Source organism: Gopherus flavomarginatus, chromosome 8 (genome assembly GCF_025201925.1).
Source record: "Gopherus flavomarginatus isolate rGopFla2 chromosome 8, rGopFla2.mat.asm, whole genome shotgun sequence".
NCBI classification, from domain to species: domain Eukaryota; kingdom Metazoa; phylum Chordata; order Testudines; family Testudinidae; genus Gopherus; species Gopherus flavomarginatus.
In genome coordinates this window covers 64,060,525-64,074,652 of record NC_066624.1, presented here as the reverse complement: position 1 = coordinate 64,074,652, position 14,128 = coordinate 64,060,525, and the positions used below count along the sequence as shown (strand labels likewise).

Below are 14,128 nucleotides of genomic sequence, written 5' to 3'. Positions count from 1 at the left end.
TTTATTTTTTAATCTGGCTCAGTTTCATATCACTTAACATCATGGCATTGTGCTGGGAATTCTGAGCCTTCTGCCTCAGCGTGATAGGGCCCTGCGAAATCATTGCCCAAGTTCCGGCATGAAATGTATCCAACCCTGTAGTGATACTCTGTCAAGGGCTTGGCCAGTTCTGTGGTGATCATCAGCACCATAAACTATGGCAAGAGCCGGATCCGGTCCAACTAGCTACAAGCTCAGTCACATGAGTGTCCCCTCTGTGATGCCTCATGCTGTGCCTGGCTGTTTTCAGCCCCCTGCAAGTTGCAGGCCTCCCCAGCACAGCTCCTCTCCATCATGGGCTTGTTTGGGCAGGAACCTCACCATGTGTGATCAGTGCAAGAGGCTACTGCTATCCAGGCTGGTATCTCCAATGTCTGTACTGTTAAGCTTGAAACTGCCAGGGTCTGGCATCCTCAACAGAATCTTTCAGAAGTTCTTTATCAGATTTGTTGCTGCAGAGGGCAAGGGAATGACTCCAGCATCTGGGCTAGAACAGTGCAGCCTTGATTACACGGACGTCACTTCATCAAAAGCCTGGTTATCAGAAACAGGGTCAGGTCCTCCCCATAAGGCAGGGATCATGACCCCCTTTGAGAAAGTGGGGCTTGGGTAATTGAAGGCAGGGATCCTGGAGAGGAGCCCAGGGACTAAGGAGGGGAGTCGAGTGAAACATTTTAAAGAGCATTAGCTACATCCAACTGCAGCCCTTTAGTTAGGGTCTCAACTACAGTAATTTGGCTCACACAGTTTATACTGAATTTCTCTACTCAGCCCCTTGGTTCCTTCCCATGACCTGTCACCCAGATTCCACTCCACCTCCAAGATCTCCATTCTGCTCCTATTGGAGGAATTGGTCTGCTGGCTTTGGCTGCTCTAGGCAGGGGCTCCTCCACTGTCCAAACATTTTAGTCAAGGGTTATGAGTGTTCCCTATGACTTGCATAGTGTTAGAAATTGCTAAATCTTGTCTCGAAAGGATTTTCACATGAGTAAAAGTGGAAAAGGAGGGTGTCAGTACCAAAAGCACCCTCATCTGCCCTTGTGTCAGCTGTGCTATGGGTGTCCTGTGATTGCTATAGAGATTTGTGTGTGAATTAGAGCATGCTCCCCAAAACATATCTTCTCCATAAGGAAAAGAGAGCTCGGAATGAGTGTTCCAGAGTGGAGTAACAAAGGTGCACCTATGTCTAACAAAATATTGCAAAGTAGGATGAAAAGGGGATTTAAAGGATTCACATTTGTGGACAGTGTAGTAAAATCTGGACCGAGTGGCTCAGAGAGTATAGAATCTGGCCTTTACCACCTTCTGAAGCTGTTTGCCACTGCCAGGTGTGAAGTATTAAAAGCTCTTCTCCTGGGACAGACCCCATATTCCTTCTGATTAATCCTGCAATAAAAGGTGAGGGCAAGTGTTCATAAAACCACCATCAATTGTCATGGAAAATTCAGCATCATTTCTTCCCAGGCAGCTGGAGCAAATAGAGAATGGGAACCTTGGTGTAAATTAGGTGACTCAAATGGCTAGTGGCATTTCTCAGCATGTGGAATGAAATCTGCTGTACAGTGCATTCACTCAGCACCAGGGGACATGACCTGCTTTCCTGAATAATCATGAACCATTGCCACGTAGAAAGTACCCTTTTTTAGTGTGGAGGGGCCTCAGGTAGGATATTTATATGGGGTCAGTGCCCATCTAACGCCCACTCATTGCCCAGCGGGTTTTCAGAAGTGCTGTGCACTTGACAGCATGCAGGGACATCAGCCAGATAGTGCTGCTTAGACTGCATAGAGGGGCATCTGCTGTGATTGTGCAGCGATTCAGTCCCAGTGGGGGAGGTAAGCTGAGCAGTGCACTGTGCTGCCCCTGGGCATGCTGTGTTGAGGAAAGCGGCAGTGGAACATATGATCGAAGAGGCTTTGAACAGGGGATCTGCCAGAACGAGTAGCTGTGATTTTCCCAATGCAGGAGCGTGCTGAAAACTGCACAGTGTTAATGCAGAAGCAGGGAGGTGGGAAAGGGGCGAGGACATGTTCAGACATTGTGCTGTAGTGCTTGAGCAGTTGTACAGTTTCATAAGGGATATATGGAAAGTATTCCAGTGCTTCAGATTTATTATAATATCTTTTGTAGTAGTACCTAGGAGCCCCTGTCAAGGATCAGTGCCGCACTGTGCCATAATTAAGGCTAAAGCTAGCTTCACTTTATAAGCCTCTCATGGGATACAGTCACTGTGAAGATGCCTCCTTCTGGCTGCTTTAGGCATTAGCTCCTTCCAGGTCCAACATCCCCTTCTGTTGTTCATGTGCCATGCATCCTCCCTCTCTACAACTCAGGGTGCTCTCTCTTTGTGGTTTGATCCTCTGGCCAGGTCACTCTACTCCTTCCTTTCCAGGGTAGCAAAATACCACTGGACAACTGCCCCATGGCATTCTTCTGCTCCACTGCCTTTCTGGGCCACTTCCCCAGTGACTTATAAAGGAACCTGGGCCCACCCTATACTCTGGGTTCCAGTCCAGGGACCCTGTGTCTAGCACCTGTGGTCTGCTTGCTCCCAGACCCTGCTGCTATTTCCCCGGACTCCTTCCTGCATCTTCTCGCACCCTTCCCCCCACCTGGTTTTACGAACCCAAACTCCCTTCTTCCAGAGAGTGACTGCAGACTACTTCCCCTGCAGCCCTCTTCTGCTGCCAACTTCCTGGCTTTATATCAGCCCTGCTTGTTTCTTCTCAGATAGGCTCCATCATCAATCAGCCTTTCAAGCCCTGGCTCTCCCTCAGGTGCATCCAATCAGGTTAATCAACCTAATCTAACTTGCTCTGCCTTCTGTGCAGGGTAGACACCCCATCACAGAGCCCTTCACGCCCCTGCCTCCTCCAAAAAACACCTTTTCCTTCTCAAGTTCTCTGTAAAGAGACCATTCCCTATGAAATTTAGCATGCCACTCCTCAGCCCCAGCAAAAGCTCTTCTGGGAATTTTGTAAAAATCAGAGAACAAGCCTCAAGTTCAGGTTTTGAAAATTTGGATCATGTCATTCACTTTTAAACATTTTCCTAATACTTTTTGTCTCAAACCATAGCTGTGTGCTTGCAATCTTGGCAACTTGTTTTGCTGTGTTTGAATGTTGCTTTGTTTTGAATAATAATAATAATAATAATACTTGGGGCCAACAACATATGGTTAGCCTGTTACCGATGCATAGAGCAGATTGAAAAAAGTGGGAAGCCTCTATCATTTTGTACAGAAATGAAGGTGACATCACATCTAGCAACCCCTCCAGCCCTCATCAATTCTGCCTCCTCCAACCTTACCGCTGCTTTTCCTGCAGCTCCTGGGGTTTCTCACCCCTCTCCAGGGCCTGGGGCAGGGCTGCAGTAGGATCCCCACTGTCCCTTCCAGGTTGAGTGCTGCGGGGAGGAAGTACAAAGGAGCTGTCCCATTGTTCCCAGGGTTTAGAGGGCCACCCTGAGCTATTTCTGCTCCCTCTTCCCCTCCCATTTTGTGAGAATGGTTTCAGCTTCTGAGGGGTGGGGAGAGAACTCTGATTGGCTGTTTACACCTCTGGGGTTGGGGAAAGGAGCCAGTGAGAAGCGGTTTTCCCCAGGCAAGGCTGAAATATTTACCATCAGCGACCCGGCTCCAGCTTGAGAAGTGTTCTTTGCTGGCCCCCTTGCCCTGCCTAGTGAACTTTACAAAGGTGGAGGATGGGACTGGAACTACCAGAAAGGTGGCAACTGAGGGGCAATTGGAGACCATCCTAACGCAGTCTCCTACAGAGTGTTCAATGGAAGTGGGTTAGCTTGTCAGGGCCAAGCTCCTTTGGGTATGACGTGGAGCAGCTCGGCCAATAATGTGGAGTAGGGGAAATGATTTACCAGTATAAACAGAAACATTGCAACGCAGGGATTGAGCAAAGTGAAGCTAAGCTGTTCTCCTGGGCTTGCAGGCCTCACCGCTGCATTAGTAGCTGCCAGTCCTACTCAACCTTCAGCTCTGAGAACTTCTCTGTGTCCGATGGAGAGGAGGGGAACACCAGCGACCACTCAAACAGCCCAGATGAGATGGCCAAGAGGCTGGAAGACCAGCTAACTGAGAAGCTAGAGGACATGCTGTCCCAGACTCCGGAAATCCCCATCGAGATCTCCACTCAGTCTGATGGTCTTTCAGACAAAGAGTGCGCCGTGCGCAGGGTGAAGACACAGATGTCATTGGGCAAGCTCTGTGCAGATGAACACAGCTGTGAGGTGAGTGGGGCCTTCAGTACTCCCCTTCCTCTTCTGTCAGATGATGAAAATAACTAGAAGCCATACAAGAAATCCATATGACTAGAGGGGCAAAAGCCTGGGACTACGCAGAAAGGGGCAATGAGAGAGGTACTGCAGAGAGAGGGTAGACTGAGCACTTATCTTCACCCTGGAAATTGAAAGGCAGCAAATGTATAACTGATAAAAGTTACACAAGACATAATTAGCATGTGGAACTCATTGCCACTAGATATTGTTGAGGCCAGGAGCTTAACAGGCTTCAGAAGATGAGAGATGATTTATATGACTAATGAGGCATCCACAGTTACATTAGATAGGATGAAAAATCAGAATTTAAATAATAAAATGGAAGGGATATAAACTAGGGCTGTCAAGCGATTAAAAAAATTAATCACACAATTAATCGCACTGTTAAACAATAATAGAATATCATTTATTTAAACATTTTTTGATATTTTCTACATTTTCAAATATATTGATTTCAGTTACAACGCAGAATACAAAGTGTACAGTGCTCACTTTATATTTATTTTTGATTACAAGTATTTGCACTGTAAAAAAAAATATTATTTTTCAATTCACCTAGTACAAGTAATATTATGCACTCTCTTTATCATGAAAGTGCAACTTACAAATGTAGAATTATGTACAAAAATATGCATTAAAAATAAAACAAGGTAAAATTTTAGAACCTGCAAGTCCACTCAGTCCTATTTCTTGTTCAGCCAATCGCTCAGACAAACAAGTTTGTTTACATTTGCAGGAGATAATGCTGCCTGCTCCTTGTTTACAATGTAACCTGAAAGTGAGAACAGACGCTCTCATGGCACTGTTGTATCCGGCATCACAAGATGCTTATGTGCCAGATGCGCTAAAGCAGTGGTTCTCAAACTTTTTTACTGGTGACCCCTTTCAGATAGCAAGCCTCTGAGTGTGATCCCTTTATTAATTAAAAACACTTTTTAATATATTTAACACCTTTATGAATGCTGGAGGCAAAGCGGGGCTTGGGATGGAAGCTGATAGCTCGTGACCCCCCCAGCCCATGTAATAATCTCTTGACCCTCTGAGGGGTCCCGCCCCCCAGTTTAAGAACCCCCGGGCTAAAGATTCATATGTCCCTTCATGATTCAGCTACCATCCCAGGGGACATGCGTCCATGCTGATGATGGGTTCTGCTTGATAGCAGTCCAAAGGAGTGTGGACAGACGCCTGTTCATTTTCATTATCTGAGTCAGATGCCATCAGCAGAAAGTTGAATTTTTTTTTGATGGTTCGGGTTCTGTAGTTTCCGCATTGGAGTGTTGCTCTTTTAAGACTTCTGAAAGTGTGCTCCATACCTCATCCCTCTCAGATTTTGGAAGGCACTTCAGATTCTTAAACCTTGGTTTGAGTGCTGTAGCTATCTTTAGAAATCTCACATTGATACCTTCTTTGCGTTTTGTCAAATTTGCAGTGAAAGTTTTCTTAAAATGAACAACATGTGCTGGGTCATCATCCAAGACTGCTATAACATGAAATAAATAGCAGAATGCAGGTAAAACAGCAGGAAACATGCAGTTCTTCCCCAAGGAGTTCAGTCACAAATTTAATTAACCCATTATTTTTTTAATGAGCGTCATCAGCATGGAAGCATGTCCTCTGGAATGGTGGCCGAAGCATGAAGGGGCATACAGATGTTTAGCGTATCTGGCACGTAAATACCTTGCAATGCCAGCTACAAAAAATGCCATGCAAATACCTGTCCTCACTTTCAGGTGGCATTGTAAATAAAAAGAGGGCAGCATTATCTCCTGTAAATGTAAACAAACTTGTTTTTCTTAGCAATCGGCTAAACAAGAAGTAGGACTGAGTGGACTTTTAGGCTCTGAAGTTTTACATCCTTTTGTTTTTGAGTGCAGTTATGTAAAAAAAAAATCTACATTTGTAAGTTTCACTTTGACTACAAAGAGATTGCGCAACAGTACTTGTATGAGGTGAATTGAAAACTACCATTTCTTTTGTTTATAATTTTTACAGTGCAAATATTTGTAATCAGAAATAATATACAGTATCTCCTCACTTAAAGTTGTAGTTAGGTTCCTGAAAAATGCGACTTTAAGACAAACAATGTTAATCGAATCGAATTTCCCCATAAGACTTAGTATAAATAAAGGGGGGTTAGGTTCCAGGGAAATGTTTTTCGCCAGACAAAAGACTATATTATATCTATATCTCTGTGTGTGTGTGTGTGTGTGTGTGTGTGTGGTGGTGATGATGATGATGATTGTGAAACTTGGTTGAGGTGGAGGAGTCAGAGGGTGGGATATTTCCCAGGGAATGCCTTGCTAAATGATGAACTAGCAATTGTCTGAGCCGTCAAGGGTTAACTCACACTGTACAAGGCAGCAGGAATGGAGGGAGGGGAAACAGCATGGCAGGCAGAGACACATACTGTGTGTGTGGGAGAGAAAGATGCACATTACCCCTTTAAGTACGCTGCCCCCACTCTAAGTACACTGCCTTTTTAAGTAGATCAGCAAGCTGAGAGAGCAGCTGCTGCCAGGAAGCTCCATCTTTCCTGAGCCCTCTCGTGTGTCCTCCCTGCTCTATGGAGATGGGGTAAACGGGGAGCAGGGGGAAGGGAGACACCCTGACATTAGCCCCCCCAATTTCCTCCCAGCAAGCAGGAGGCTCCCAGGAGCAGCTCCAAGGCAGAGGGCAGGAGCAGAAAATGGCAGTGGGGGGAGGGACAGCTGAACTGCTGGCAATTGATAGCCTGCTGGGCGGCTGCTGCACAGGGAGCTTAGGGGAATGGGGAGCTGATGCGGGGGCTGCTGGTCCACCTTGGTTCCAAGCCCCCACCAGCTAGCTGCAATGGGCTGCCCTTCCTGCAAGCAGTGGACAAAGCAGGTGGCTGCCAAACGACATTATAAGGGAGCATTGCACAACTTTAAACAAGCATGTTCTCTAACTGATCAGCAACATAACAACGTTAACTGGGACGACTTTAAGTGAAGCATTCCTGTACACTTTGATTTCAGTTACAGCACAGAATACAATATATATGAAAATGTAGAAAAACCTCCAAAATATTTAATACATTTCAATTGGTATTCTATTGTTTGACAGTGTGATTAAAAGTGCGATTAATCGTGATTGGGTTTTTTTATTGTGATTAATTTTTTTTTTGAGTTAGTCACAGCTGTTAACTGTGATTAATCGACAGCCCTAATATAAACCTCTCTATTTTGGTCAAATGTCAGCCTAAGTGGTCAGAATAACTTCCTCTAGGGCAAGTTATTCCTCATTCTCCACTAGGGAGTTTCTTGCACCTTCCTCTAAAGCAATTGGTGTGTTCACTGTTGGTGACAAGAGATTGCTCTTACTAGATATGGCATTTCCTGTGTGCCTGTGTTCTCGCATCTTTCTTACTCTGCCTTCCCTCTTCCCCTAACTTCTAAGGTTTTAGGAATTTTGCATTAGATTGGCCTATCAGCTGCTCCCTTTCCGGTTCTGTAAGTGAGACAAGTGGGCATGTGTGTGGGGGAAGGTCCTTGCTTTCCCTTTCCCTGTTCCACCAGTTTTACACTCTAGCCAGCAGGTCTCTGTAGCTATGTGTTGGGGATCAGAGGTGACCTTCTGTGGATACTCAATGCCCCTTGCTGGCTGCCAGAAGACAAGAAGTGATAGACTCACTGATGGGGACCTTTTCCTATCTCCTACTCCTCCACCAATCAGCTGCTGATCCTGCCAGTGCAGTCACTCTGCAGTGCAGGAAAATCACTAAAAGAGTTTCCCTGTCCTTTTGCCTTTCAGAACCAGGCACAGTTCGGAGAATCGGATTGTGACTCTTCCGAGGGGGAGTGTTCTGATGCAACCGTCAGGACCAATAAGCCCTGCAGTTCTGCTACTTGGTAATGGCAAATTTTCCACGAAAGCCCTCCTGATACTGGCATTTGGATTCCCTAAGACTCCCTTCATTTCCCCCTCCCCTCATACTTTGACAAGAAGAGAAACTGATTCTCCTTCCCATCCCAGAAATGATCTGCAATAACTTGAATCTCTGGAAAAATGTCCAAATGAAATTAATTCTCACTGAGCATTTCAATCAAGAATGGCAGGGATGTATTTTATTGAAGAATCTAGCTACTGTAACATTGATATTTATTTTTTTTTTACATTTTAACACTTTTTACTGTAAAGAGTGGACTATATATCAAGAGAGACAATAATTTGTTGCAAAAAAGTTAAGAAAGCAAGCAAATGAAAGACACACTTCCTTGTGAGTCTTACATAAATAGCATGATGGACACATCAGGATCTACTGCTGCTCTCCCAGGGGACCAGGCCTCATGGCCCTAAAGGTTGGAGAATAGATAAAGAGAAACAAACCAATCAGTCTTATCAAATGAAGAAGCATAAGAGAAACCTTGCTCAAAGGTAACCTATGAACAAATGGCATTCAGTATAATCAGCTGGGTCACTTTTAATCAGAAAGTGGACATGTTCCTGGAGAAATTTGGTACCAAGGTGCTTACATCCAGGGTCTTCTGAATCAATACATTCCCCCAGGAATGTGATAATGGGGGTTAATTTATGGGGTTTTGGTTTATTTTTTAATCAGCATTTTGTTGTGAGATCCTGCAGATGTATTCTAACCTCATTCTCTCTCGAGACTTGGTATAACAGCACTTTTTACCATCACCAATCATCTTCACTATGGCAGACAAAGCAATGTGAATTTCCAGCTGAGCAGAGAGAGATCTTTCAGCTGCAGAGTGCCATTTTCCCACAGTTTACTTCCTCTCCTTACTTCCTATTCGCCCATTTGTTTCCTTCAGTTAAAAAAAGAAAAAAAAAAACAGTGCTGGAAACAAAAGAAGCATGGAAAGCACATTCTGCAAAGCCTGAGGACTAGTCTGGGGAGGAAACCGGAGACACCTGTACTGAACCTTCAGAGGCAACCTATCACAACATCACACAGCTGGCCAGCGCCAAGGGAGAGAGCTGTGTATTGGGAGTAAACCAGGCAATACATTGGCCTGGACAACAGTATCAACCCTCCTTTTGTTCTCTTTATTAATTATTTGGTTTTGGAAGCATTAACAGCTTCCTGCCTTTCGTGTCAGGCTTGGTGTAAAACAGAAAGTAAAATTTGGACTCAGTTACCTAAGGAAGGGGTGGGGGTGGGAGAGGAGAGAATGCTTGATTTTGGTTGTGAGTGTGTTTTATGTGGGGGACCTCAGAGTGTATCCCACTCCTTTAAATTCCAGCCTGGAGGAGAAACTGACGCTTTGTGGGGGTATCTGAAAGGCAGAGGCACTGACATTTGAGTGACCGACCTAGCACTCCCAGGGGCCTCACTGGGCCTTCCATTCAGAAACAAACAGCTCCATTTAACTGACACGCAGAACAAAGATTTTAGTCCGTTTTTCAGTTATTTTCCCTCTGGAACAATTTTAGCTCTGCCTCAAGAGACCTGGGAAAGGCAGCTGCTCTTCCTCATGGTCTGGCTAGCGTGGCTAGAGCAGTGTGTCCTGGGGAAATCAGCCCTCTTATAGAAGCCATGCACAAGCCTCAGATGACCGGCAGGAATGGATTGTAGGCAGGTTCTTCTGTTGCTTTATTTGTTTACATTTTATGTTAAAATGTTGATTTGAACGTAGCCTTGATAATTTATAGCCTAGGGCAAGAATGAAGGAAAATGTTTTGCTTATACAAAGAGCAGTATTGTATAAGTTAAATTATTCCATATTTTAAACTTTTGTAGCTGGACTACATGTAGATCTTAAGTTATTACATTATTTTATTTATTAACTTTTCTGTAGATCAGAAGGTTGGCTTTACTGCTAGCACAATAGTTCTCTCCATGTGATGTTATTTCCTCCTTGTGCATCATAGAAGGATGGGAGCAGAGCTGGATTCAGGGGCTGTCAGTATTTGCTCCCTTGCTGTGACCTCTGCTGGTGCCATGCAGAGAGCACAGTCATTCTGGAGGCTGTGTCAGTCTGGGCTGGCCTGCAAGGCATAGGAGGAGATACTCAGTTTCATGGGCTTTAGAGATCTTCCACATGGGTGAAACTGTGCAATTTGAGTTTGCTCCTGATTAACGGAGGGACAGCAGGGTGTGAGTGTTGAGGGGGGGGGGGCAGATGGAGTGAGGGGAAAGGGTTGGACAGGAGCGAGTGCTTTATAGTGAGAAACTAGCAAAAAGTTCTGAGCGAGCCTCTGGAGAGGCATTCTGGGCTGCTAGTAGAGAGCAGGGCATCAATTCTAGTGGTAGTGCTACAGTAGAGGTCCCAAATGCTCACATAAAACAGCTAGATAAAGGAGGAGAGAGGACCAGCAGCCGTCCCATAGCAATTGAAGACAGGGGCCAGATTGACCACCACAAATGCAGCGGGGACCAGATTCAGTGTGCCAGGGATGGGGGGGTTCACCCCAAAATGGAGTGCTGATGCCTGGCCCTGTAGAGAGCTTTAAGCTCCAGCAGAGGCTATGCTGCTAAGGGTGATCTGGACTGTGATGTGCAGAGAGGGCACCCATGTGCCGAGCCAGCCCTGCTCACCTGAGATGTCAAGTGTTTTCTTAAGAGATTGCTCATTTCCCAAGGCAGCCATAGAGCATAGGCAAGAAGGGACCGTCTGATCTTATGCTGTAGACTGCCAGAGCCCTGAGTTAGATGCTTCGACTCCATAGCAATCAGACCCTGCCTGAGAAGGCATGAAGGATTCCCTGGTTCCCATAGGAGTTGTTTTGCCAGCACACAGAGATAGTGGTAGCCCCTGGTGAGTGACATGAGGGAGTTCTCTGAAAGTTCTTAGACTTACAGTAGCACCTGCTAACATATACTGAGAAGCACATGAGTTTGTGGCCCTACCTGCTTTCTGTACTACATGCTTCTTTAGGCTTCTTCATGGCCTTGCCTTCAACCACATTGCTGAGCTCCACTGTCTGTCACAGTCACTCCTCACTCTCGTGGAGAGGCAGTACAAAATCATCCCTTTGGTGTGAGCACTCTCTGCCCTAGCATTGGTCTGCTGCCCCTGTTCATACTCAGAGGCACTTCCCCCATTACCTGCTGGCAGGTATCTGAAATCCTGCCAACAGCTAGTGCCTCCCTCAGGACTCCTGCTAGTGTTATTGCTCCTTGTGCACTGGTAGCATGTGGACAGCAGCTATGCTGTAGGAGATGCCAGGCTCTCCTGGGTCATTCCAACCCTAACATTCTATCATTCTATGACTGGATCTTGGTGTGCATTGTGCGATAGCTCAGGCAGCCCCTTGGTGCACCTGCGCTTGTCTCCATCCCAGAAGGTTCAACATGGTCTAGTTTTGCATCTGCCTTTAGTTGAAGGCATGCGCACTTTTCCCAGCAAAGAGTATGCCATGCATGTGAGGATGTCCTGGCACTGAAACCCCTGGCCTAAATTCCACACACACTCATGGCAGCTTCCTTCTAAAGTTCCAAACCTCTATATACCCTGAAACAACAGGTAGATAAAAAGGAAAAACCTACCAGAGCCAGTCATCCCCAATGTTACTGGGCCAAGGATCAAAGCAGGAAGCGGTCAGGTGTAGGTCAGAAGCAATTTTAAGGTCCCAGATCTTGTCATCAAAGCTAAATGCAGAAGCCGTGAAGCCCTGGAATCTGGATATTTCAGTTCTTGCTTCTGGCCCGAGATATCGGGCCTCAAACATGCCACACTGTAGCACATAGAACAACTATTATTTGTGGAAGTTTCCACTCTATTATTTAGTCCCCGTCAGACTAGATGACCTTATGGCCCTATCCAGCCTTGAACTATGATCGTTTCTGGGCTCCCCTTGCTCAGGGTGCGGCACACTCGGATTCACGTCACTCAGGCAGGCTGCCTTTCCAGGCCAAGGGATGGAGCAACAGCCTGAGCTGTTTTTAAAAACTCCTTGATACATCAGTGAAACAGTTTGCTCTGTAAACCATGTCTTATCCAGCATAGGATGCTGCAGGGCATTCAGGGGTTTGTTTTGGGGTTCTGGCTTTGCAACTCATGAAAAGTGCTGCTATAACTGATAGCACATCTCATTACCACTGTCCCTCCTTAAGGGTAGGGCCTCACACATCACTGTATGTCTGATTCCACAGCACTGGGAGCTTTTGTAAATAGTGTGCAGAGGGTGAAAACCAAACCAAGGTATAGGAGTAGGATAAAAGTCCTAGGGCTACAGGTGCTGGCGCTCCTGAGGAGTGGTAGGTACCATATTTCTGAACGGGGGTTGAGTTTATGAAGGAATTCAAGGAACAAGGTAGCCTGAGGAATACTGTAGTAAGGATCATACTCTGACCCGTGACATGAATAAAATCCATGCAGCTGTGCCAGTGTTGGTGCAGTCTGATGTGCCAAGGTAGGAAGGAGCAGGCCAGGTTTTGTAGTCCGGGCAATAGCTCTGTAACGTCTGCAAAGGAATGTGTCCATTTGTATTGCAAAGTCTAGACTTCATTCTCTGGTTAGACTGTAGCTCTTAGGAAGGTGAGATCTAGAGGCCAAGGCTGTAAGCCCAGTGTAACCTCACCAAAGCATGTTGACTTACTGTGGATTTACACGGGTGGAGCTGAGCGCAGAAGGTGCTGCTGTCTGGCTTGAGTGCAGAGTTTGCACGAGGGGATTACAAAGGGTGAGCTGCACGCAGAAGCGCTAGTAACAGTGCCATTCAGCCTGAGCAAGGGCAGGCTCGAAATGCCCAGCGAACAGCCCCCTGCGTAGACGGGCTACTTGATTTTCTTTTCTTCCCTATAAACTGTCCTTCCCAGGAGAAGGGTGAGTTGCGGGCTCACTGCCCACTCCTCACCCAGCATGGCTTCTGACAGCTCCTCAACACCAGCCTGGCTTCTGGCGTTTATGGTTAATGTTGTTTTTCCCACTGTGTGTTAAAAGTGACCATTTCATCTCAGCCCTTCCCGGTGTGTCTCATCTCCCTTTCTCTCCTCCTTGCGCTGTGGCTTCCTGATACAAACTTGATTTCTGTACTGAACAGTGTACAGTGATGGGAACAAGAATGAGTGTCAAAGCAAACAAATGCATGGAATAAAAAGCCAGTGTACTTCAGTACGTCCTGGGCTTGGCCTGGCATCTGGGTGGTGTGTTGTGTCTGAAGAATTTATACTAGAAGTTGTTGAACTAACAGAAAATGGCTGATCAGTTAAACTGTCTTTGAAGTGAGCTGTGTTTCTGACTCTAGCTGTCCTGGTTCTGACCAGAGCCCCTGACTCTCCAGCCAGGCTGGCAGGGCTTGTCTGCGTGTACATTCCCAGCCATGGGAACATGGCCATGAGCACTGTATTTTTACAGAAGTGCTGTTTTTCATCAGCTGACACAGATCCAGGCTCCACCACCACCTGCACCTCAAGCCATTCTTCCCCCCACAAGTAGTCTTGGCTCTGCCTCCCCGTGAGCCCTCCCACTGGGCTTACCCACTGTCCTCCCTCCAGTCAAGTCAGGAGTGGGGGGGCACCCTCTTTCTGTCCAGAGTAGGGTTTCCCCTACCAAAACCCTCTCCTGCCAACTGTTCTGCTTTGTACTTTGAAAAAATTTTCCCGTCCCCAAGTCACCATTCAGAAAACAGTACCTGTCCAGTCATGAAAGAAAACAGCCATACAATCAGAGAGGAGAGCTGGACTTCAGCCTCTTAGGGTCCCACGCATCCTTTTGTCGAATGGCTCAGCTGTCACATATTATGTTCACAAGCCATGGATGATGATCTAGCAAACATGTCAGGTCTGGTTGTGGCACAGTCCACACCATGGCAGCCAGAGAGCACAGACAGACATGCACACCACAGAGTCAAACCCTGCTTGGTAGGTGAG

General features: G+C 46.3%; 1 protein-coding gene across 3 annotated transcripts in view; it reads left to right on the top strand.

Annotated features, from left to right (window-relative positions):
• Positions 1-11,494, top strand: part of MAP3K13 (mitogen-activated protein kinase kinase kinase 13) — a 144,113-nt gene extending 132,619 nt beyond the window's left edge. For all 3 annotated transcript variants that reach the window (XM_050965399.1, XM_050965398.1, XM_050965401.1), the window contains 2 exons: positions 3,984-4,281; positions 8,101-11,494. In XM_050965399.1, coding sequence (XP_050821356.1) covers positions 3,984-4,281; positions 8,101-8,202 — 400 coding nt within the window. In that variant the 3' untranslated portion in view covers positions 8,203-11,494. The remainder of the gene's footprint in view (positions 1-3,983; positions 4,282-8,100) is intronic.
• Positions 11,495-14,128: the final 2,634 nt, after the last annotated feature.